General features: G+C 52.5%; 1 protein-coding gene across 1 annotated transcript in view; it reads right to left on the reverse strand.

Annotated features, from left to right (window-relative positions):
- Positions 1 to 381: 381 nt before the first annotated feature.
- LOC111158607 (Scm like with four mbt domains 2) overlaps positions 382 to 26,096 on the reverse strand; it is a 204,817-nt gene continuing 179,102 nt past the window's right edge. Inside the window, exons 18-22 of the mRNA XM_022520745.1 lie at positions 16,909 to 17,084; positions 14,337 to 14,503; positions 13,780 to 14,043; positions 12,912 to 13,040; positions 382 to 4,592 (exon numbers count right to left, since the gene is read on the reverse strand). Of these exons, the coding sequence (XP_022376453.1) occupies positions 4,452 to 4,592; positions 12,912 to 13,040; positions 13,780 to 14,043; positions 14,337 to 14,503; positions 16,909 to 17,084 (877 nt within the window). The 3' untranslated portion in view covers positions 382 to 4,451. The remainder of the gene's footprint in view (positions 4,593 to 12,911; positions 13,041 to 13,779; positions 14,044 to 14,336; positions 14,504 to 16,908; positions 17,085 to 26,096) is intronic.

Below are 26,096 nucleotides of genomic sequence, written 5' to 3' on the forward strand. Positions count from 1 at the left end.
TGCCCGACACCCACTGGGATCATTCAAAGGACAAGCGTCCACGGAAAAGTGGTCGAGCGCCACGCATAGAGCTGTCATCCTCCTGACGCAGCCGGCGGCCACGGAAGAGCCCAGCCACGATGCTGTATGTCTGTAGCGTGGCATGTCTGTAGATGCTGGTATGTCTTAACAAAAAGAATTAACACAAGTGCCTCGAATAAAAAGTTCCAAAGCCACCAGGTAACTGTGAGAAATCGCATGGGACTTTCAGAGCCACGGTCCTTAAAACCCTACAAGCGCACGCTTGAGTGCATAGTAGGGAGAGACCGACAACACACAACACAACCCAGCAGTAACATTTAGTGCCCTTACACAGACAGACACACACAGCACCACAGAACTTATTTTTACTTTATTAACAATGTGGCTTACAATTTTTTCAAGTAAAAAGGGTTTCTTTTCATTTAGAATAAAAATTAAAATATAACTCTGATTTAGATTTTCATTTATTTACATGAGAACATATATACAGAATACAATCTTCCAGCAAACCAACAACATGCCCTTTGTCCTGCAAATTCCAAAAGTAAAAACACGAATTTTTCCTTTTACACACTGAAACATACACAATATATGAATCAGATTTCAATACGAACTACTCAAACTGGAATGCAAAACAGTAACGGGGCTTCTGACATTCACGACTTGGGATAGTTTATGCCTCTGTATATCATGCTAGCTCCCACTGTGAACAACAAATGAGATCGTTTCTTTCTTCTATCATTTAAAAGCACAATTATCTCCAATTTCCCATGGTCAGCTGATTTTCAGCCCACGCTGCTCCCAGACGTTACCTTTTATTTGGGGGTATCCATCAGGCCCACGCGGACCCCGCTCTGGCTTGGTTGCCTAAGAAGACCAACGTGCTCTCTGGTACGGAATCCCCAGCATTTAAAGCCAACAAGGAAGATGGAAAGTCCAGCGCCAAGGAAACTGCTGGGGTTAGCTCTTATCACCTGAGCTAGAGCTGCTTTAAACCAAAACCCGAAGCAGCAGTTACAATTTTTAGGTAAATTCACGTGGTCAAAACTACCACAATTCTTCCATCACATTCATATTTTGGGGTACTTATAAACCAACTCTAGTGATAAAAGCCAGGGGAACCAACTGAAATATTCAACTGAGTTAAAGGGATGAAAGCAATGTCCAGAAAGCTCTTGAACAGAAAAGAACAGGAAACGGTAGGAGAATCATTCCATCATTACATTGTCAGAGCTGCGGGTAGCGTTCCTCCTTGCTGTTGGCCATTGCACCAACACACACGGGCGGCGCGCACATCTCTTCAGCGACTGCTTCCTTACACGCTACAGACACCTTAATTTACTATCTTTCCCTTCAAAAATAATTGCACACGCGATCACAGCTTTCTAAGACAGAACAGAGTACTTGGATCCTAGATTCACCAACTTAACCAAAAGCAACCAGGGCACTCAAACCACAAAGATGATTTCAATGCTACTGTTTTTACAGTTCTATATACAGAAGTGAACATAAATGGGTGTTCTACGAAAGAAGTTATGAAAGTCCTAGTGCTTGCAAGACGAAGGGAGAACGGCTCTGAGAGAGGTGTTTGGTCTGAGATAAAAGGCAAATCTCAGAACTTGCCTGATATGACACTCGGTATTCTGAGACGTCAGGACACTGAGACCAAGCTTCAAAGACTGACCCAAACCGACCTTCCGAGATTACAGCAAGGGTCGGGGTGGGGGGAGGGTCACAGGTCTGAGTCACTCTAGTGTACTGAGGAGCCAGTCGAAGCAAACACAGGAAATACCCTTCCAATACAGATGGAGCAGGTTACACGACCTAACCGGGGTGAGCCCAGACACGGGGAGTGAGCCCCGCTTCCATCAAGGAGCCTAACTTTAAAAGCGATGGGATAATTCTCTGGTCAATGCAACTTGAAGGGAACAGGTTTCCATTTCCCTTTTTTGGTTTTTTTTCTTTTCTTTTCTTATTTTTGGAAAAGCAAAGAAGTTCGTTCGCAATGCCAGCCTTACCCTACTCTCTTAGGTTTTGTTTTTTTGGGTTTTTGGGGGTGTATGTGGGCAGGATATTTTCCCAACACAGCACAGACGCAGTCAGGAAGGTGGGGGCTGAACCAGCTCCCGTAGTTTCTGGATGGGATTGCTCGAGGGCTCTCACCAAGGCTGCATTTCTGCTTCTCGAGTTATCCACGCTGCACAGAACTCGAAGCGTCTGCTGGGCCAGGAGAGGAGGATGTGCTTCCCGGCCCGCTCCAGGAGGTAATGGGCAGCTCGGTGTATGCGGGACCCAGCCACACAGAGGACAGGACTTTGGTCCCAAAGTATTCTCACAGACACAGAGCAGAGGCTGGAGCGTCTGGAGACAGAGAAGTGGGGGGAGAGGCACCCCTTGCTGGTGTTTCAACTGAGAGGGGTTTGCCTTGGGGCTATGGTGGTGCTGGGGTGGGAGAGGAAATCGTTTCCTGCCTTAAGAGACACAACAGCAAGACGGCAAAATGTACCTTGGAAACTGGCCCTATTGATAGGCCAGAAGCTGGTGTCAGGTGAATCCTACAGAAGAACAAACACCTCATTACCATTCGGTGGCCCACTTGCTATGAGGTGAAGTGCACCCAGCAGTGGAAACCCCCCAGAGAATCCAAGTTCAGGAGGATGTCGGGAACACTCACACCAGAAGCATCTTCTTGGCCCTGAAAGGTTTCCTGGCCAGGAGGGGGGGCCAGGAGGGGACACATATGTGACCTCCATGATGGTCACCCTGAAGCCAGGTCTTCCACCTCTGGCCCCGGCCTCGTCTTCCTGACCATGCACCACCAAGTGGACGAGGGGGAAGTGACAGGTTGCCGCTCAGAGAGACACTGAGGACAAGGAGGTGTGGGGCACACAGCCCCTTGGGGAGCAGGACGTGTCCCCAGTAACGGTGGCTACATCTTGCCCAGGCTGCCGGGGGAGGCTTACCAGCTCTCCGGGGGGTGGGGGTTCCAGAGATGCCTGCAAGACCTCCCACCTCCCACGCAGCACCTCTCCCCCATGCCGTTCCCTGAAAGGACACAAGGAGGGGACACTCCTTCTGGAAACACGTTACCTTGCAGCCCCCTCATCCCCTCACTCCCGTTTCAGATGCCACAGGAATAGGCTCAGCTCGAAAAGGTCACAGTGAAGGCTCGTGAGTGAGTCAGCGCAGGGAAAATGCCGACGATCTGGAAATGGATCCCCTTTCCCATGGACTCCATAGGGCGGGGCGTGGAAGGCCGGAAGTATGTGGCTGAGAAGCAGGAGTGGGAACCCAGGAGGAGGCAGCGGGAGACAGAAATGACTGTAAGCTAACTGGCGAGTCCCCGTGGATGCTTCTGTCCTCACCACGCTGCCAACTCCAGAGGGCAGGATGCCGGTCCTTCCAGCACAGGTCCCCAGGCAGACCCACTTGCCAGACGTTTAAAACTTGGTGGTGGCAATCAGCTAGGGTGGAGAGGAGAAAGTCCCCTGCAAGGCAGGCAGGTCGCTGACCCAGGATGCTGCCCGGGCTCCCGTCAGGAACACGGGCCTCCTCCCGGACGGCCCAGGGCTGGGATCCGAGCCAGTCTCACTGAGACACTCACTGCAGGATCCTTCTAAGGGGACACAGCTGGTTTATTAAGAATTTCCTGAAGCCTCTTCCCACTCCTCTCTGAAATTAAGCTTTTCCTTCGATACACAGCTCAGCATTTCCCAGCAAACTGAAGGACCCACTCCCTGATCTGGTCACAATGAAATGAGAAAGTCAGAAATAAGTGAGGTTCTAGAAAAGACTGCAGATGGAACTCTCCACAGGCTCTAGACATCCGTCACTTGGCAAGAACGGTCTCATTCCAACCACATACCGCCTCCTTCAAGCCTCCTATTTCCCGAGAGGCAGCTGGGACAGGTGACGCGGGTTTAGCCCATCCTTTTATAACCATGTCCCGAAACCAGTGTGTCTGAGAATGAAGCTGCCCCCGAGATCAAACCGGCATCCGCGCGGCCACGGCCATGCATGCATCGTCACCAGCGAGCAGAGCAAAGCCACCGGCTGGTGTCCTCTCTGGGCACGTGCAGGAAAGACATCACCTGTACCTTCGTTTTCAAAGCCAAGTGGGCCGTGGCTGAGGAGGGCCCTTCACAGGAGCCGCCTGGCTTGCAGAGGGAGAAAGCCGAGACGTGGCCGTGCGGAGCAGCTCTTCCTCTTCCCGCAGTGCCCAACACTCCAGGGGCGCCCGCCGCGGTGGCAGGTGTGCTTGAAAACGTGGTGCCGGCAGAGGCTGGAGGGGCAGGAGGTCCTCCAAGCTGCCTTTTGGCGCTACTTAGTGCGTGTACCAGCTACGTCGCCCAAAAAACAAAGCACTGGTCCCCGAACTTTCCCAAGATGCTGCACCACTGCAGCGCCGGTCCCCTCCCGAGAGGGCGGTGTCAGTTGGCGTACTGGGCGTAGAAGGCCACTTTAACCCGCTCGATCTGATGGCACAGCTTGATGGCGGGCCCCAGCTTCAGCTCCATGCACTCCTGCACCGTGGGCAGCGTCAGCAAGAGCAGCGCCTGCCCGTCGATGTCCTGCCGGGAAACAGAGCCACGTGAGAACCCACACTCCGGACACCAGGGGAAGGCAGCTGTCACGGCAGGTTCATCCCGGGGCCCAGGGGCGTGCGGGGCTAGCAGACAGACCGGCCTGGCCTGAGGACTCCCTCCTCTTTCTGGTTAATAAAACCTGTGTGCTCGGAAAATCCCAGCTACCCCGAAACTCACACACCCAGGCCGGTGGGGACGAAGGGGCAGAGCAGGGCCACTGTCGCAGGGCCTCCTCTTCCCCAGGCCGCCGGCCCCTTGCCGGAGAGCCCCCTCGCCCCCACGCCTGCCCGCTCCGTCTCGCGTCCTGCTGCAACTCCGCGCGAGCACCAGGGGAGAGCTCTGCTAAAAGCAGCAGCTCCGGGTTCCTTGCCAAGGTCTGACATTTCACCATCGCAACGGCTGAGGAGATGCGAAAGAGACAGACGTAGCACTACCCAGGGCAGTGTGCCACTGAGGACAACACACGAAGGCATGCATCTCCCCATGCACACGTGCACCACCCAGAATGAGGTGTGCGTCCCCGTCTTGTCCTCGTTAGCCCTCTGCAGCCGCGCACCGGGCCCAGGCAAGGACGGAGCCGTTAGACACTGGCCAGCCGCATTTCCTGTGGGAGGCAGGGACAGAGGCCCACCCCAAAGCTTTAAGATCACCCCAGTAGACACCTCTGCCTCTTCACCAGCTTGATTCCTCTAACAAATGGGGCTCATTTATTTAGATACCGTTTGATTGGGTGACTGAGTTTAAGTGCAATCCCTTCCTCCTATCCACGAGGCCATCTTCACGTGGCAGAGGCAGTAAGAGAAGGTAACAGCGGCAGAAGGAGAGCACAAACCACACCCCGCAAACGAGAATTTCTGCCCCGTGGCAGAGTGGTGAGCACAGGGCTGCTGTCAGCCACGGAGGCGCCTGGTCCTACAACCGCACACGAGCACCTCCGACCTCACTCATGATGACTTACACATAGGAAGCTTATTTTCTTCAAATAATGGTTTATTTAACAGTCTTAAAAATACTCAAACCAAACCAAACAAAACACAACCCAAAATGGGAATAAATGTTAGCCTTTGGGAGGACTAATGGTAGGAATATAATGTCGTGTACCCTCAGTTTCAAAAGGCACCTGACGTGCTCATAATCCCTAGGACGAAGAGCAGCAGTAAAAATGCAGCATTAACCTTTAAGTACCAAAGCAAGTGCAACTTACAATTGTCTGAATTACGGGAGCGCGGCCGTGGCCAGTCCAGGGCACATCTCACCCAGGACTCAAACTGGACCTCCTCAAACCCAGTGTAAACCGACTGGTCTTAAACAGATGCCCAAAGTGGGATGGAAACTAACAAAACTATCAATGAATTTTTGATGCTCTCCCTGTTTTTACTTTTCCGGTCATGCTTTTACATGTCACTCCAATGGCTCTTCATGTGCCACCCCTCAGGCCGGTTGTAGGAAAGAGCAGGCTGGGAGTGCTGAGAGACAGTGCTCTGCTCAAGGTTGTGGGCCAAACAATGGTACCCCCGACCTGGGACCTGGGAGCCAACTGCAACTTCAGAGGCAAATCCATCTACATCATGCCACACCGTGACAGAGGGGGCACAGGCCTAGGGACACAGAGTCCTGTGAGCACCACGGGCCACAGAAAAACACAGTGTGAGCAGGAAACAGGATGACGTCATGAAACCACACGCAGGTGGCTTTGCCATCATGTTCAACGAAGAACAGAACAGAGGCTTACTTTCAGATGTAAGATGCTTTTTTTTTTTTTAGATGGAAATTAATGTCAGAAAAGCTAGTTGATCTACCTAAGATCATTTAGTAAGAGACCACATCGGAACTAGAACCACAGTTTGTTTGTTTTTTTTTAAGATTCACTTATTTGAGAGAGACTGCGAGTGGGGGTGGGGGCAGAGAGAAAGGGAGACAGAGACCCCCCCACAGAGCAAGGAGCCTGACGTGGGGCTCAATCCCCAGATCCTGAGATCATGACCTGAGTTGAAACCAAGAGTCGAACCAACTGAACCTCCCAGGCACCCCTAGAATCGTGGTTCTCTGATATTTAATTCTGGAGGGAAAACCGCAGCTCCAAACCGCCATACAGTTAGACGTGACAGCCATCCTTGGACATACAGATTCAATTACACTTGAGAGCCGCCCCTAGAATGCTTCCACAACTCTCTACAGACCATGTCAGTGCAGGTGGCCGCCATACGCACGCACCACACCTAAATGGAGGAGGTCATTCATTTCTTTACTCAACAAGCAAGCGTCTGAGGGCCTGCTGAGAGACAGGCACGCTGATGGGCTCCGTGGCTACTGCACCGACGGAAAGAGATTCCCTGCCAGGAGAGCAGGAGCCTCGAGGGAGGCCATTCTGAGGAACAGACCACCATAGTACAGAGAGAATCAAGTGTGGACACAGTGCTCCCGCTCAAAGGGACGGGAACACAGCCAGTCCTGCTGGAGTCAAGGAGTGCTTCAGAGATCAGGAGATTCCTGTGCTCAGACCTAAGGGACCACAAGGAATCATGAAGGGAAAGATGGGCCCGTGGAAGACAAGCAGTCGATGACAGCACATATTCGAGGAGAGCACAGAGACACTGAAGGGAAAGCTGAGGTGGGCCCGGACAGCAGCTGGGACACGAGCTTCTGGGGTACGTGACCAGGAAGTCACTAACAGTCATTAGGCAGAGAAGCCCCGTCACAGGACGTGAACATCCACAAGCTGCTATTGGCCACAGTGTACCGGAATGAGTTAGGAGGCGGGAGGGGAAGCCACGAGAAACTGAAGGGGAGGACATTTATTAGGGGTCACAAAGCTGAGCCTGTTAAGAGATAAGATTGCTCAGAAGTGGGGTGTTCCCCCACGGGATCCAGTACCGGGCCACGGAGCGGCTGGACCAACCACGAACCATACACTCTGTGTAGATTGGACACGGGATGGCAGACGGACACAGGAATACAAAAGGCACGACACAGATCAACAACGAAAGGACAAACTGTAAAGAAGAGTCTTCCTTGGACAGTGGCTTTCACAGGCGCTCATCTTCTCAGCGCGCCCCATCTGTACATGCCTCACGGGCACTCTTCGGGACGCACAAACCATTTCTTAATAAAAATATATTAATGCATCTACATCTCCGATGCAAACCGGTATCTGTCATTCTTTCTGAAATGTTTTTAGGTTTCTCCATTTTTCTAATGCCTCACAGCCCAGGAAGGAGGAGAAGGGGATTCCCTTGGTAAATCAAATCTTAGTTTCTGAGCAGGTGCCAAGTCTTTAAAGTTGTTTCTCATTTATTTGCAAAATAGGTATTGAATTATTTGTATGTTGGACCCCAACGTAGCTACTGGAAATACAAGATGAGTGAGACTTGGCTCCCGCGTTCTCTAGCTGGGGAAGAGACACATGTATACGGCAGCCCAAATCCACACCTTAGCAGACAGAGCTTGAAGCTGAGCCCCAGGACACACCAGGCTGGGGGAGCAGTCAGAGACGGCCTCATGTTTAACTCACTTTTGAGAAGGCCTGGCAATAAGGGCAAGAGAGTTTTTCTAGTCTGTTTCCACCGCTCTAATCTCGGCATCTAGGAAAATACCTGCTGGATGCAGAAGAGGGGCTCGTGAAATGTTTGTTGAGCGACTGAAGGGGAAGACCTGGTCTGGGTGAATTTAAAAGTCAATAGACAGGTAAAGACAAAGTTTGAGAATGTGACATGTGGACAGAACTCAGAAAGACGGGGGACTCTGGGGCCGTGAGTCCCCCAGGACGCAGTAACAGATACGGTGGGCCGGGGGCCTGGGGAACGACAGGCACTTGGGTCTCACGGCTCTGGAGGCTGGGAAGTCCAAGACCGAGCTGCCGGCAGCCTAAGGTGACCAGTGAGGCCCTGCTCCCCGGCTCCAGAGTCCTCACATGGGGGAGGGGCCAGGGAGCTCTCCGCAGTCTCTCTTACAAGGGCACCGATCCACTCACGGGGGCTCCACCCTCCTGACCCCATGTCCCCAACACCGTGGGGGATAGGTGCTTCGGTCTACACCGCAGATGCATCCAGTAGGGCCATTGGGCTCCCATCCAGGGAGATGGGGGCTGGGGTGCACACTCCGAGGTTTCTGGAAGTGCCTCGGCCAGCTGTCCCTGGCTCCTGAAGATCCCCCCACTCCTCCACGCAGACCTCACACGGGAAGAAGGACGGGCCTGCAAGGCTGACTCTATGCCGCTCCGCTATCCTCAAATTCACACTCCCGTCTAGTGGTGAGGGGGAAGATGGCCCCTCGCTGGGTCTGTTCCTAAACCTCGCAGGGCTTCTGCCAACGGAGCGCGGAAGCCGTGGGACAGGCCCTGGGAGTGAATGCAGGCTTTACAGAGCCGGAAGCGCCCCAGACTCTTTCCAGGGCAGCTCAAGTGTTCCTCCTGGGGGTGCCACAGAGCCTCACAGCTGCCACCAGGACACACCAGTTCCCTGATGCAGACCATCTGACCCACTTCAACAAACCACTCCTTGACCACCACCCACACGCCCGGGGGATGAACGCACTTGAGCCTGAGGCCCTGTAATGAACGGCCAGAGTGACTGCTGCTTGTCCCAGTCTGTTTATAAGCCTGCTGCCCCTAGGCGCCTGGAAGCATCTAAAACTGGGGCATGATAGGGCCATTTCCAGCCCTGGCAGGCAGCCCCCCAGGCCCTGAGCAGTGGAGGAAAAGCTGCACAGAGAGCTCAGGGCAGATGGAACCAGACAAGAATGATGGTCAGGATCTCTTAACGGCCTCTAGACCTTTATGCGATCACAGCCCCTTCTCACTCCCCTGACACACATCCGCTCCCTCGTTTCGCAAATGGGCAAAGCCAATGGGAGAGTGTTTCCCAGGCCCGCCCTCCCTCTGCGGGAGCAGCGCCTGAAGGAAAAGACATCTGGGTGTTTAGGCCATGGCTGAGGGGTGGAGAGTCCATGCTCTGTGGCGCGAACTTCAAGGGTGGGCAGGCTGGAAGGGATGGACATGTCCACGTCCTTGAACCGGTCCTACTAAGGGCTGGTGCATGTTCATGTGGGGACCGCATGGAGAACCCTGGGGTGAGCTAGGGAGAAACACCCGGCTGGATCTGCACAGACTGCCGCGTGCAGGGAGACGGAGACCACAGGCGGGCTGAGGCATGGCCATCTCCCTGATCACAGACACCAAGCACCCTGTTTGGGACCTGGGAAGAACCAATCAACCACGGGGCCTGAGGGTTCTGTGCGGTCTGCCTGCAACTAAGCTGTGGGGGCCTCTGGCCCCCTCATTTCCCATCCTCCCCAATGACGTGAAACAACTTTGCACTGTTCTCGTTTTGAGAAGAATGTGCAATCACGAATAAACCTGCGCCCCTGATTTCTCAACACCAAAGTGTCCCCTGCCGGGGGCTGGGCCGAGCAACCTGAGCATCAGGCTGTCCCAGAGGTAAGGGCAGGGGCGGCAGCTGGGTGGGGTCAATGTCACAGGTGACCGACACGTCTGTCCTGACTCTCCTTCCCATGTGGGCTGCGTGCGGCCACCACCCACTGCACGGCCCTACAGCTCGGGAGAGAGCAGGTGCACAGAAGTAACAACGGCACCGTACGGCAACGAGCGAGGGCCACCCCCTGTTTAAGAGTCTCGCGTTTTTCTTAGTTAGAGATGTGTGGAGTTTTACTGTATAATGTACACATTTGCAGCAGCATGAAATGACGGAGTAGAGACATTTTAAGCTGTTGCCATAACATTTCAGAATTAAAGGCATGCCCTCCCATAAAGTGGGGACAGCCCTGAGTTGACACCTTCATGAGGAATGAGTGCACTTTGCTGTCGCCGGACCATGCCCTGGGGTTTCTCCCACGCTGGGGAACAAAGCCACTGTCTGCCTGAGGTCATCGGAAACCTCACGCCGTGGCTGGACGGACCCACTGGAGGCCTCCCGAAGCAGGACCACAGGGCACTTGGGCTCAAAGACGACTGAATAAATTTGCAAAAATTAGTAATGACGGGCCCAACTGAACAGTAAAGGGCTCAGGTCCCATGCGCTGTGGACAGCACGGTGGGCAGTAGGTTTTTACCACAGCCGAGGGAAGGCCTACCGTGAGGCTGGAAATGAACCGGAACACAGCTGTGATCGATGAGTCTACGTATTCTCCCGTCTCTAAGAGAAGTAAGGAGGTCCATAGTAGGACCGAGTTTTTAACTGGTGTGAGAGGAGAAGGTGAGAGACAGGGCTCTGCCCGCCGCCTGATTCTGGGAGTGGGAAGGTGGCGGGCATGCGTCACGTCTCGGACACCTTGGCTTGGGAAGGCTCGGAACTTTCTGGCACACCCTAAGAAGCTGGGCTTAGAAGTGCAAGTGAGGACAACTCGGCACTCGTAGCATTTTAGCCTTTCTCCCAAGTCAGCCTTGTCTCCACGTTCTCGCCTCGTATCACCAGCGGGTGAAAGTGGCGGCATGCAAGCCCGTTCCCCTCTCGCCGTCCCACTAACCCGCAGCTGGGGCGGGAGAGTGCTGTGCCGTCGGCCACAGCCCGGCTGAAAACCATTTCCAGCCAAAGTGTGCACTGGAGTCCAAACGTGAAATAAGGCAAAAACACAGCTTGAGACTAATCTGGAACACGACCCTCCACATCGTAAGGCCCAGAGCAGACACTCCGTCCCTGTGCATGGAACAAACACACGAGCAAACAGCCCCACATGCTAAGCTCTGGGTCACCGGCACTCAGTGTCTTCGCTGGGCCACCACTCACTCACAAATGGCCACCTGGGAAAATGCCACGTCAGCCAAAGCTTTTAGCAGGAGTTTAATCTACCACTTTATTTTTGTTTCCGAGATAGGAGATGGCTCAAAACACACAAGCCTTCACGGTTCTTAGCGATTCTCTCCCTGTCTGAGTGTTTTAAATGAAGGGACGGGCTCATTACTAGGTTATGTCTGATATAGCTTTTTCCTACATGCGTTTCTGTGTCACTCAGAGGAAGTGCTGGTCACGGCAAAGCCCCACGGCTGCCACTCACGCCTTCCCGTGCATGCAGTCCGTGTCTGCGGGCGGCTCTGGGGCTGACCACATGGGACCTCTGAATGCTAAGAGCCACCCTCCCCTGGGAACTGCATCAATTTGCTTTCCATACAGTGGCCTGGAAGGAGATCTGGGGGACTCGCTGGGTGCAGAGGCATCAGAGGCTTCTTTTTCCTTCTTGACTGAATGCCTGAGTTCCCCTCTTCCCAGAATACCGGTTTGTATAATCTAAAAAAAGGCCGCACAGACACACCTCTAATGGATTACGTGAACGGCACCGTCCTTACATCTGAACGCCTGAGAGACACACGTACTCCGTGAGACGCTGTGAGAAGTAACAACCTTCACGCGAACATGGGAGAGTGGGTCACGGGCTTCCACTGGAGCTTCCGTGGGAGGCTTGGGTCAAGACGGGCCATTTGTTTCCATATTAATTTAAGGGGCAACATAAAAAAAATACCTTTTTTATGGCTCAAAGCACGTCTTACACTTTATAATTCTCCTTGTCTCATCAGCAGAATCAAAATTCCTCTAAAGTATAGATTATCTTGATCGTTTTGCGTGGACCCATCGCTAGCAGGAACCTAACGTCCCACAGGTTTTTAACGTTGTTACAAAGGAAAGAGCGAAAGAATGAGGCAAAAGCAGTGAAGAGAGTGGCATCGAGAGAAACAGGGCAGATGGAGGGCTTCTGCCTCTGGAAGATGAGGACACGTCCCTTCCCTGTTTCTCCTGCTGAACAGAATGAGAAGCTCTGGATGGTATGAATCCAACAACGTAAAGTGGGGAGCAGAGACGGCAGACCAGCAGGGACCTGGGGGTGCCAGAGGGCACAGTACTGAGCACCCGGGTGTCTGCGTCCCTCTACATCCAAGACTCACTGCTACAGAGCATGGCCCCCAGTGCTGCCCCGGGCCTGGGTGAAAAGGAGCCCAAGGGATGCTCTTTCTAGCTGAAGGACTGAGAAAAGGGTGGCCCAGGGAGACAGAAACCTTTCAAAGATGGCTTTCCTGCAGGACGGAGAACCGCCCTGACCCTGACGGCGACGAAGGCCAGATGGCCCCAGGCTCCTAGCCCCTGACAGGGGAGCCCAAGCCAGGACTCGCGTCTCTGCTGAGCAGCAAAGAGCCCCCCACGGAAGTGTCAGCGGGGATGATGTGTGAGCCAGGCTTCCGTCCCCCAGCCCCTGCAGTCACGAGGAAGCACCTGTGCCCTGCCAGAGCCGGGTCCCCAAAAACAGCCAGAATGGAAGAACAAAGAACATAAAACAAACGCCGTGGCAGGACAAGCACACCTGTTCCTGAAAGATCTTGGCCAGTGGGGCGCAGTCCGTCAGCTTGATGAACCTGACCACGTCGGTCACCGTCCACTCCAGCGGGTTGCTCTCCAGAATGAGTCTCTCCTCCTCCTCCTGCTTTGTGTCCTGGCGGGAGAAGGGAGGCAGGGGGTCACCTGAACACCCCCGGGGCGGCAGGACACTGGGTACACCCTGCGGACCTGAGCCAGACTTTCCTCCTCCCTCTGGCCTCTCCCCAGGCACCGGACAGACCATAGGGACGTTCACAGCAGCTCATCTGGGTTACGATTTTGCCTCCAATGACTCGTGTGCCTTTAGAGGTTAAAAGAAAAGGCGCCGTGAGGGCAGCTGCTAGAAACCAAGTTCAGGAAGTCTCGGGCCTGCACCGGGAGGAGCATCTCCGACTGGAGAGAGGAGGGTACAAGGTGCCTGAGAACGTGCAGGAGTCAGCCAGCCCTTCTGCAGTTATGCTGGTGACGATGGTGCCTGTGACCCCCAAGCTGACCGCAGACAGCCTGCAGGCTTGGGGGAGACTGGATATGCTGACTGAGTCATAGCATCACAGAGGTCTCCTGTGAAGGGGAAGCCTCGTGGCCACGGGACCCTGAGGGCCTAGTCTGTCTGTTCCCCTGACAAGGATCCTCTGCAGCTGGAAAACCTTCTGGAGAAACAGGTGCCATGACCTCCCTCGGAACTCCGTCCAGGGTGGGCGATCCCCAGCCCTTCTCCCCAGGCTCGGGAACCAGGCTGGAGCTGCCGCGACTGCTGGTTTAAACACGGAGCCCCCAGGCAAGGCCTTCCTTCTTTGACACCCTGCGTGCAGCCCCGGCCCCCCAGAGCCCAGCTTGGGGCCCGCGGCCATTACCTCAGCCGGGTCCTGGACGGTGGCCGCACCCTGCTCTGCCCCCTCGGTACAGGAGGCAGCCTGCGCCCTCCGGGCCCTTCGAGGCCTTTCCACGGGTGGCCGGCGCTCGGGCTCCGAGCTGCTCCTCAGGGTGACAGCCCTCCGGGGCCGCGTGGAGGGGACCTCGGCTGAAGAGGTATCTGTCTGGTCATCACGGAGCTCGGAGCTGGTCTCCTCGCTGCCAGTGTCCTCATCCACGGCATCCCCATCCTCTTCCTCGCTCTCCTGGGGAGAAGGGACAGCACTGACTCCGGGGAGGCCTCCTCCCGCCGAGCTGGCCCCATGCAAACCCTCTGGGGGGTGCGGCAAGGCCCATCCAGCCATCCCCACCACGTCCCCGTCGCGGCCCTCTCCTGGCCCACATGGCCAAGCAGGCGGGGTCTGCTTTCAGTGGCTGAAGCGCCGGGCTCGGTACCCAGAGTCTGCAAGCACTTGGCATCGCACGTGGGCCACAGCCCCGGCCAAGAGCCACCGTGCCTCCCGGGCACGTGCAGGAAGGTGCCCTGAGCAGGACGTACCTCCCCTGAGCCTGCGGCCAAGTCCACGGCAGAAGACCTCCGCTTCTTCTGCACAAACATGGATTTTCGCCGTTTCCTGCGTCTGGCGGGCTTCGGGTGTCCGCTCTCGGTGCTGGCTTCCCCTATCGGGGGCTTCACAATCTTCTTTCTCTTTCCATAGTAATAGGCTGCGAGGAGAGAGGGGATCAAAAATGTCTTCTAACGATCGCACACACGTAGGACGTGGACACAGAGAAACCAGAGGAAGATCAGGCAGGAGAGAAGAGGAGAAGAGAAAAAGAGAGAAAGACCATTCTTTCATTCCGAACGTTTCTCCCGTTCCTCGTGGTTAGAAAGTGTTAGGGGCAGACCTGTGTGTCTTCAAAATCCACACGTTAAAGCTCTTACCCGCACGGCACTGTATGTGCAGACAAGGCCTGTAAGGAGGTGATGAAGGTCTTCAAAGTGTAGGGCCTTCATCCCACAGGACCAGTGTGCTTATGGGAAGCAGAACAGAGGGAGGAAGGGGAAGTGCACAGAGGGGGAAGTTGTGAGGACAGCAGCCAAAAAGAGAGGCCTTTGGAGGAACCAGCCCTGCCAGCACCTCGATACAGGTCTCTAGTCACATGCACAGCACCCATCAGAGTCAGTTAGCAATTTCCAGTAACGACCGCTGCATTTTATAAATTAAAGGTATACTCAACTAATTGAAACCACTACTAAGGACCCAATTCTCAGTTATGATCCCAATCGAGACCCATCGCCCAAAGTCTCGGCTGTCCCACAACATAACCCCTACTGTTCCATCTAAAACCACATGCAGAAAGGCAACCTTCATCTACGGTTGGAAGGAGCTAAGAAAACACCCAAACACACAGCCCCGAGGCTTCAGTGGAGCACGCGCTCTGTGGCGGAGCGTGGCTGCCATGGGTGCCCGCGCCCCTGCACTCCCCGGGAACGCCTCCCGGCCCCGGCGTTCTGTTGCCTCACATGCAGAATGAGACCAGTATGACCCACGGAGCAAGACAATCAAGGCTTCACGGTTGTCCCCACGGACCAGTCACGAATGAATAAGCACCTGTTCACACCCAAGAGCCCCATGTGGGCAAGACCTGTCTGGTCTTCTAGAACCCAGGGCAGTCAAGATGGTGGAGGAGCAGGGGACCCTGAGCTCGCCTTGTCCTTCCAGCACAGCTAGAATAAATATCAAATCATCCGGAACAGCCAAGAAACTGATCTGAGGGCTGAGAAAACACAGCACACGCCTACCAGTGGTTTTCTAGAAGCCGGATGCTGGAAATCGGAGTCTGACCGAATACAACAAAGGGGCAACACACTTTCAGAGTCCTGGGCTTACAATGGGGGGACTGCTGGCCTCAGTGCTCCCAGTCCTTCCCCATGGTGGTTCTGTCGTCCCCCCGGAGCATCCGTTCAATCTGCAGCAGTATTTACGCTGACCTAGGGGTCTCAGGATTTTGATGTTTCATCACATAATACCCAGAAAAATCTCCAAGTCATTTCGTTCATATTTAATTCGAGCTGGGGTAACCCCACTTCTTCCCGTCTGTTACTGAACAGCGTACTCCGGGAGGGGGGTGGTCTCTCCTCTGGCCAAACGTAATGTGAGGGGAAACAAGTTCTCCACAGAGGGCGGTGATGTCCCCGCGTCCTACCAACACACCGCTGGCTCTCCGTGCGTGAGCACGGGTGCAGAATGCCCAGTGGCCCAACCTCACAGACAAGGGTGCTGACTCTTGGCAGGAATGGGGCGGAAAGGAGTTCTTAGGATATCCACGCATCCATACAGAGAAAACTGCAAGGAGATTCACATTCCAAATGGTGGTTCAGATTCCTGGTTCTGACACACAAACTGATCTGTCTCAGCTGGCTGGGGTTCCCAGCACGTGGACCGCACTCCCGTGTCCCGTTCATGTGCCGGTGGCTGGAATGCAGGCTGGGAGAGCAAATCCCCAGGCCACCAAGCCTGCAGACAAAGGCCAGAGCTGAGGAAGGATGGGACCTGGGAGAGGCCACTAAAGGCGGCAGAGGAACCACACGCGTGTGGTGGACAGTGTGAAAATCCTGCCAGGAAGTGGTCAGAGCAAAGGTGGAGGGAGTGGGGGGCAACCCTGAGTCCCGGGAACAGTGCGGGCCGCTTTTGTACCTCCAGCAGCCTCATCCAGGAGCTCAGAGAAGGAGATACAGACGGGAGCGGGTGGGGGGTGCAGGCTGTGACAAGGAGCTCACCCCCGTCCGGAGGGGCAAAGGCAGGGTCTGTAGTTCCTCAGCCTGAGGACCATGAAAGCGATGCTGGTTACCAGCGGCAACGAAGAACCAGCTTCACCCACTCTCTCTCAGCCGGGTAAGTTTCCAAACTCAGCCAGTGCCCAAAATTCACAGCCCACCCTTCCATCGCTTCTTTGCCATCCTGTCCCTCCATGGGGCTAGGACACGTATCGGCCACAGCAAATTTTAAAGAATTCTTTTATAGCAATCCCATGAAAAGTTATTCAAAGGTTTGTTTTGTTTTTTTTTAAATCCACCAACTACCTCTAACCCCCAGCCCAATCTCCTTTCCATGCTTTGTACTTACTGTACTTGGTTTTGGTGTGAATGGAGCAGTTCTCCGGGCAGTTCTCCGAAACCAGCACGGGACTAAACAGATTTGGGCAGCATTCCAGCTTGGCACAAACCCGCCGGCAGAAATCTGCTACCTGGTCAGACGTCCGCACGATCTTGGCCACGGCGCGGTACGTTTTGCCTCTGTACCTAGAAATGAGGAAGAGTGACAAGACCACACAGTTACTCACACCTGCTGGGCACACGGCATGTTCTGAAAGTAGCCCCTTTATTTTCCAACCCTAAGGTAGGCTGTGTGTGATTCCCCTGTCGTTTGCTTTTATCGTTCCTTTGGAGCTTGGAGTAGTGTGTTTAGGAAAGCACCACGTGCACCACGACCGCGACGAACCACTGCCACAGAGCTCCGCGTGGCATGGCTCACTGTGGTGTCTGCGGTTCAACACCCACTCCAGAACCCTTCGGAAATCCAGATGTTGTCACCTGCTGCTCATCACGTTTGAGGGAAAAAAACCAAAAGACAAAAACAAAACACTGTCTCCTGCTAAGAAAAACCACCCGCAGTGAAGTCACCAGCATCAATGGAGACCAGCTCTTCGGGAAAGCAGGCAGAATGAACACTGGGTTCAAAATGGGCACGGAGTCCCTGGGCCAAGTACTTACAGGGATAACCACGTAAACAGTGCTTGGCTGGAAAGGGGAGTACTTGATGTAGGTTCGAGCCACCTGTCAACACATTTTTAAGTTATCACTGGTACAAAACACTCACACACGTCTCTGTTAGACCAGTGCTTATTTAACTGACACGTCACGGAACCCAGAGTCCACCGCCACAAAGAATGCATTAAAACCACGGGGCCTGTTCAACTATGCCCCAGAGGTACACCCTGATTTTCAAGTTGAAATCTCTTTTAAAGGTATTATTTTATTATTTGAGAGAGAGAGAGGTAGAGAACAAGAGGTGGGAGGGCAGAGGGACAGGGAGAAGCTGACTCCCTCCCAACGTGGGGCTCCACCCCAGGGCCCTGAGATCATGACCTGAGCCAAAGGCAGACACTCAACCAAATGAGCCACGCAGGGGCCCTCAAGTTGAAATCCTGAACAACAATGTATATTCCAGGAAGATAGTGGGACCTTTGGTAGGTAACACTCGGGTTAGTTTTTGGAAAACTAACTACAATCCAGAGGCGTGAACTGCCAAGTAAGCCAACACTGCCATCCCGCTTGTCCACGTCTGTGGGGTGATGGGCGTGAGCTCTCTGCCAAACCTGCTTTGCACACTTGTGTTGCAGGTTTCCAAGAGCCTGCCGCAAAGCAACAGGGACACCAGGTAATTCGTGCAAACAGCGTTAACGTAAGGAGAGCATCTCTTTGGTAATTTGCAAGTGAAGTATTACGTTCAAACCTAGATCTGGTTCCCTAAGAGTAAGGCGGTGATAAAAATAAATAGGATAAACTAAAAAATAAAAAATAAAAAATAAAAAATAAAAAAAAAATAGAATAAACTGATCCTGAGTTGCGTTCAAGTAGGCTTTCTCTGTATGCCTCTTAAGACCAGAAAAAAAATACTCCTTTCCCTAACAGCTCGTTTTTTTTTTTGTTTTGTTTTGTTTTTTTTTACAGTATCAACAGCAAAGAAATTAAATTCTAACTTGAAAAAACTGGACTTCGTGTTCATTCTCTGGTCTCTCTGATCCCAGCCCCTCTGCACTCTTCTTGCATTTAAATGCCTAGCTTCGCTTTCTGTGTAGTGAGAACTAAAAAGCAGTTCTTTATAGATAAGATCGTGCTTTAAATCGCATCGCTCTTGAACAACTGTTGATTTTTCTAGGACCTCTCCTGACCCTAGATGTAGGCACACACCCCGCGCTCTGCGGAGGACTCCGTGGTTCACGTCCGGCTGGCTCGTGCTCCGTGCTTTTGATATGCTTCACGATAAAACCAGCACAGGTCCGCGGACACGGAGTATCCCTCCTGCTCTGGGGAATGCAGACTAAAAATCCATTACTGGTACAACTTCCCTTACAGTTGTTCCCACTACGGTTTTGTAGCTCTAGGGCTCCCTCCCTTCTAAAGAGCTCTGTATCAAAATTCTTCAAGTTCCTTAAAAAATTAAATGATATCAAGTTAAAAAAAAAAAAGGCAAGAGAAATGTGAAAATCGGATCCAATTTCAACCTGTGGAAGTCGGGCCCGAAGACAGGTGTCCGAGACCTCCATATTCCAAAGCTTCCAGAAATACATTAGAAGGACGTGAAGAGGGCAAGAGCAAATGCCCCATGGGAGAGAGAGAAGGCTCAGCTTTTTCTTCCCTTCTAGTTTGGGACGACTCCGTGGAAGCAAGCGTTTTAGTAAACCTTTCTCATTTAGGAAACGCCAATCCAAGTTTATGAAAATAGGATCCTGGTATGGTTTAAAAGTAACAGAATCCCCTCTCCTTGCCTGCCCTTCTGGAACAAACCCATCAAATAGCCATGGTGGTGGAGGAGGAGGGCAGGGAGACTGGGCAGGGAAGGTGTGCAGGCAGGAGAGGCTGGGTGGGACCCACGGTGTCCTGGCCCCGGGGTGGGTGGATGCGGGAAACACTGGTGGGGCTGCCAGGACCTCCCATTCCCACTGCTGGCGCAGACGCAGGCCCTAGAGGCTCTGTCCAGCTCCAAGAGCTCGCCCTCCCCCCTCCTGTGGGCAGCCCCCATGCCGTGAGTCATTGTGATGGAGCAAAAGGGCCTGGCCACTTGGGCCCGCCTCGGGACGACCATGGAGGGCCATTCCAATGCCAGAGGAGCCCGTGGGCTATGGTCCATCTCCCCCTCTCCCACGGGTGTTGTTCCAAGGGCCCTCCTTAATTAAGAGGATCCAGACGCGTGGCAGGTGAGGATGGAGGCAGGATGACAGCATCTCCGTCCTGCTCAGAACACAGAGGATGTCTGCCCCTGTGGACAGCCCGGCACGGGTCAGGTGCGATGGCCCGGATAGGGGTGAAGGGACAAAGGGACAGGAAACAGGTTCCAGAGCGGGGCCTGACCAAACACAACAGAGTAGAGACAGGCCAACCAGGTGTCCCCTTGTGTTGGGGGGTGGGTGCAAATACAGGAGAGGAAAAGGCCAGAGGGGACCCCCCCACGGTGTTAGGCTGGTCGAAGAGGGGGAATCGGAGCTCGAATTCGGTCACAAGCGAGCAAGAAAGGCCAGGCTCGCAGGCCTGTCGCTGCAGTCTCTAGAGAAGCTAGTCGCTATGGCTGGTGTCTGGGAACCGCATTTTGGAGGTCATCCAGGCGCTAAACTGCGCCCGGCCTGGGCAAACCATGTGTTTTGTGCTGAAAACGGGACCTGCTTGCTTGGCTGGTCCACACCAGGCAGCGTGTTGCCCGTGGGACCAGCTCCCAAGAAGAGCCTCGGCCTGGGCTTCTCTGGATGGAATCGTCCCGTGACAGTCACTTCCGCTGCTGGGGAAGCAGAGCAAGCAGAGGGACGCCTGACACGGAGATCCTTCCAGACCCCACCTGCCTCTTTCTTCCTCACGACCTCGCTGCGTGTCCTTACTACGTCACCGGGATCAGTCTCAGCCCAGAGTGAAATCATAGCACTCAGTCCCCACAGCCCTTGTAGGAAAATTCAGACCATGGAGGAGGTCATGAGGCCTCCCGACCCAACAGACACAGAAGTAAATATAAATGTCAATTTCTTTTTGTACATGTGTATGTCTAGACACTCACATATGTACGTCTACACACACACACACACACACACACACACACACACAAATGTCACTGCTCTGTCCAACGAGAAAGCCCAAGAGACACAACACCTCAACAGCGGTGCACTTACGTGTCCAAACTTGGCTGCTAAATATCGTTTTTCACCTCCTCCCACCAAAAACAAACAAACAACAACAACAACAACAAAAACAAACAAACAAAAAACAACCAAGTCTCCTCAGACAGGTCGCTAAGTCCAGGACTAGGCAGAGAAAGAACAAGATGATCCGGGAACAGTTCACTGGGTCAGAAAATAACCAAGTATCAAACACTGATGAGAAAGGTCAAGGCGATAAACACAAAGCCCGCTGGCGGAGCGTGGGGGCGCCTGGGTGGCTCTGGGTGGCTCTGTCCGTTAGCTTCTGGGCATGATATCGGGTCCCAGGATAGAATCCTGCATCTGGCTCCCTTCTCATCGGGGAGTCTGCTTCTCCCTCTCCCTCTCCCCCTGCTCGTTCTCTCTCTTCCCTCTCTCAAAAAAATAAATAAAATCTTTAAAAAAAAAAAAAAAAGCCTGCTGGGTATGGTCCCCACTGGCCAAATCTGGGCCAACCCGAGCATCAGAGTAAGCTGATGACGTCACCCCACTAAGCGAAAGAGGAGCCCCTGAACTCACACAGACACAAACAAGGCTCTGAAAAGGCTGAAAGCCTGACAAAGAGGGATATTTACATAGTACGGAGCATCCCCCCACCAGCTGCCTCTGCCCCACAGCAGCATAGCAGACGTCCCTTAATTAGGTGATCAAAGTAAACACCCCCAGGGAGGGGGTGCACAGAGATGGGCGTCAGCCAGCAGGGTGCTGTGAGCAGAACATCCTTACTCCTGTGATACTCCCCATACACCCCCTGAACCCCGTCGTGCAGAAACATGAAAAAAACTCCCGAAGAAGCAGCGTTCTGCAACGTGTCCCCACCGTCCACAAATATCAAGGTCATGAAGGTCAGGAAAAAGTCCGAGCAACTGTTGGGGAGCAAGGGGACCCTAAGAGACAGGGCAGCCCAGTGCCCCGGTTTTGCCCGAGGGACAACACTAGGACAGCGGAGACACGAGTGCGGTGTGAGGACCACCTGTGTGCACCACCATTCTGATTCTGATTATGTGGGAGAGCGTCCTTGCTGGTAGCAAATGGTTACGGACTGGGGGGCGATGGGTCATCATGCCAACAACTCACTCTGAAATCCAGCAGGAAAAAGAATGTAATCGTAATAAATTGTTTATATAATTTAAACGTCATTTTTCTAGAAGTTTGAGATTGTTTCCAGATAAACACATAGAGAAGAAATAATAAAAATGTTAGGTGTATATTGACTCAAACTACTTTCAGCTTAGTGTATACCACGACTTCCATCTGTTTTCGAGTGCTGCGGGTCAGCACGGGCATTCGCTTTCGGATTTTCATGCAGTGCGGGAAAGACACATTGGACCTTACAGCTCCTGTCTGAACCAGTAACCTGGCCTGTCTGGAGCCGGCCGACAATGAGGGCAAGTGTCGCACAACTCTTGTTCGTGAAGATGCACTAAACACACAGAACTACCAATCTACCCAGAAACACAGGCAAAAGGCGGCTCTAGGATTGTACCCATCGGCTGGGGTTTAGCAGCATGACTGCACATGACAGGGTCATTTCTGTGTTCTCTGAGACTCCGTACAACGGGACCATCCGATCCTCACAGTCTCCCGGGGCATCACGGGCAGGTCAGGCGTCAGGAGCTCCGCCAGACGTGGAGAGGCGGGCAGGCAGCACCCAGGGCACAAACTGAGGGGCGCCACCGCGGTCCCCTCTCTAGCCTGTACGGCAGGTGACAGTAGAATCCGTTCTGCAGCTCTCCCCATAGTGAAAGGCTGACAAACAGTACGCCAGGGACACACTTCCGTAGGCAGAACAGGAGGGGAACAGCTCAAAGCACAGGATAAAGCTCCTTGCTTTATCCTGTCAATGTGAGTCCGGAGGGAAGGACCGTCTGCCGGGGAACTTAGTAAAAGGACCAGCAAGGCTGTTGTAAACACAAGGTAAGGTTCTTAAAGCATGGAGCACAAGTTCTGTGAGGAGAGGAAAACACTGGAAGACATGATCCAGATAGTACATAGCAGAAAACTCCCTGGTCTCAGAAGGAAGGAAGGAAGGAAGGAAGGGAGGGAGGGGAGAGGAAAGGAAGGAAGGAGGGAAAAAGAAGTGAAAGATCACTGGGTCAGAACTGAACAGCAACTGGGTCAGAACTGACACAGCATGACAGGAAGCAAAGATAAAGAAGGGAGGGACCCAGGGAGATGTGTGGTGAGCAGCCAACAGAGGAGCTCCACCTCCATCATTCTGAAGACCGCCCCCATTCCCGGTCCACCTCTGCATTACTGAGCCTCCAGAGACATGCGGAACGTGATCCTGTCTTTACTAGCAGGGCGCCTGAGGACAGGCTGGGTGACAGAGGTCTCAGACACCCACTATGAAACAGCACAGGACGCCAGAAAGCAGAGGGATGCAGGAGGGATCCTCTCCCCGGCTGACACTGTGGGGACCCGCTCAGAACCCCAGAGCCGACACAGAGATGATTTTAAGGTGAAGACGGCTGAGATCCAAAGACGCAAAAAGCAGCTTTCCCAGAGCCTCCATGAGCTGACTAAAAGCAGAAACTTCTGAGAAACGAGGACTACCTTAAGTTCCCTCTTTGGAGTGGCTTCTAACCCTAGGGGAGAGACCAGAGTAAACCTACCATAAATCCCCTCTGAGGAGTTTCACGGCCATGAAAAACAAAGACTGCTTGTGCCCGTATAAACCAACTTTTTCACAAACTTTCTTATCTTCTATTTGTTCTCCTAAAAACTCCTATGTCTTTCATAAAGAAACCTATTTGGGGGCGCCTGGGTGGCTCAGTGGGTTAAGTCTCTGCCTTAGGCTCAGGTCATGATCTCAGGGTCCTAGGATCAAGCCCCGCATCGGGCTCTCTGCTCAGCAGGGAGCCTGTTTCCCCCTCTCTCTCTGCCTGCCTCTCTGCCTACTTGTGATCGCTCTCTCTCTCTCTGTCAAAAAAATAAATAAAATCTTAAAAAAAGAAAAAAGAAAGAAAGAAAGAAACCTATGTGTTCTTCCCCTAAGGGCCTTTGCTCCATACTCTCTTTCCCCTACTAAGCTAGGGGTAACATACACATAAGCTCCAGATCCTAACTGCCCCTTCAAGTTCCTCATCAGGAAGCACTCCTGTGTGAGTGCATGGTGCACCTGTGAGTAAAGTCTTTTCTCTTGCTCATCAGTCCTCTGTCAGTTTAATTTGCAGGCTCCCAGGAACTGAACATTACAGGGTACAGAAAAGGTTTTTTTCTTCTTGCCATCAAGAAGGAAGTATGAATGGTCTTCCAGTATCTTCCTACCAATCAAAGTGGGGGTTTATTTCCACATGTGAGTACATCAGGCAGGGTGGAAAAAGAGAGATGAAGACAGAGAAACAAGGATGCTGGAAAATATTCACCTCTTCCCCCTGAGAAAAACCCAAAATGGATTTTGAGCCAAAAGGAAATACAGAGTGAAAAACCCAACACTGATGTAACAATCCACTCTTGAATTCCAGGAGGATCCAAGAGGGAGGACTCCAACTTGGCCTAAGTTCTATCATTCACTTGCAAAATGACCCCAGAGCAAGACCTTCTAACAGAACTTGGTGAGGCAGCGATGGGGCTGTGAGAGCGTAAAACCAGGTTCTACTCCCGCAGGCTGAATCTATGACCTGAGGCAGAATTCTGAAGTAAGAACTCAACTCTGTGGAGACAGAGAAGCTTCACGTGCTGGGAGACCATCACTCCGCTCCTTAGCCACAGTGAGCTATGGTCCTGACTTCCTACAGAAGCGAGCCTTTCCTTCATTGCCACATCTCTGTGATCTTCAGAACTATGGGCAACGCTCTGGTTCACTGGCTTCTGGTCTTATGAGACACAACCGTTCAGAAACTTCTGCCTTTTTTCTAGATTCCTGCACTTCAAGGAATGAGAACTCTGAGTAAGAAAGGGGGTATGTGTGCGCTTATTTCGGAAAGACCCCATCCAATTCAGAACACCCTAAACCGGTCTGTGTCGGAAGCGGAAACACCAGGCCCATAACCTGAGGAACTTAAGCGCGCACAGGAACTCGGGCTTGTGTTCCACAAACTGGTTCAGCGCCTGCTTCCTGGAATGTTTACAGCACGTTTTCAGGAGAGCGATCACACAAATATGAGCGAGGTTAAAATTAACAAATGAACTAATAATTTTTTTTCAACGAAAAGTCTCTGTTTCCAACTCCTTTTTCACACAAATCATTTTGTTGCCAAATATTACATCTTGCTACTCACAAAATAGAAGCACGAGTAAAAGACCAAAAAAAAAAGGGAAATAGAAACACATAAAAAATCAGTAACTGCTTATGAAAAAGAAACCAAACTATCGTTTCTATAGAGCCAAGTGTGACTCACCTCGAAGTTGTGATTTCCCCTGCGTCTGCCTAAGTGATAAAGAAGTCTCATTCCCTCCAGTTACAGGACAATTCCTCTTTAAATATTCTGAGTAACTGTAACAAAGGACTGGGAAAATGTATTAAGCCTTTACCTAGATTTTATAAAGAAGATCACAAAAGCCCCTCAAAGCAGAGTTAACAGTCTTTCTCCCCCCCAAGAAGATTCTAGAACATGTCGGAAAACATTTAAATGTCTCTAGATGCGCATGGTTGAAATTATTTTTTTTTATCCCCCTAACATATAGCCTAAATTCTTCCTCCTGAAATTCAAACTAATATAGGTCAATTTAGTATATGGAAATGCACTGGAGAGAAATGTTCTCTTCCAGGACTGCTGAATGAACTACGTAAGAACCTACTTTCTCTTCGGAACCAGAGCTACCTGGGTTTTGCCTTTCAATATAAGCTGAAGACTCTCGATACAGACTCCTTACCCGGTGCTCAATACTGCAGTTAAGTTCTTTAAGTATAAACGGTGTGGCTGTTAGATAAATAGGGGGAAAATCATCAAGGGACAGAAGATGACGATGTTAAGTTTTTCTCCTACGCACAGGTCAAACCTTTTCAACGGCACCTCCATCCTCTCAAGAAAATGGGTCTTTTCTCTTCAGACGAGGAAGAACGAGTCAGAAACCCCAACTGCTCAGCGACTGCCCTCCCAAACCCCAGGGTTGGTGATCTCCTGTCCTTTCCCCCTGAAAGCACTCCCTGTGATACTGTCATTGGAGGACAGGGACCCAGACAACCAAATGCCTTAAATGCGAGTCCCCATCTCTAGGAGGTTAATTTATTCAGGACAGGATGCGTTTCAGCCTTTCAGCAAAATGGGAAGAAGTCCGGGCTCTCTCCTCTCATTTGCACCAAAGAAAACAGCCAAGTTGTCAAGATCTAAAATGTTGTCATTTTACATCAGAAGCAAAGAGGTGACTCAGCACACAGTACCCTCAGAAGGAACACTCCCTCCCA

Source organism: Enhydra lutris, unplaced genomic scaffold (assembly GCF_002288905.1).
Source record: "Enhydra lutris kenyoni isolate GAN:26980312 unplaced genomic scaffold, ASM228890v2 scaffoldscaffold61, whole genome shotgun sequence".
NCBI lineage: Eukaryota > Metazoa > Chordata > Mammalia > Carnivora > Mustelidae > Enhydra > Enhydra lutris.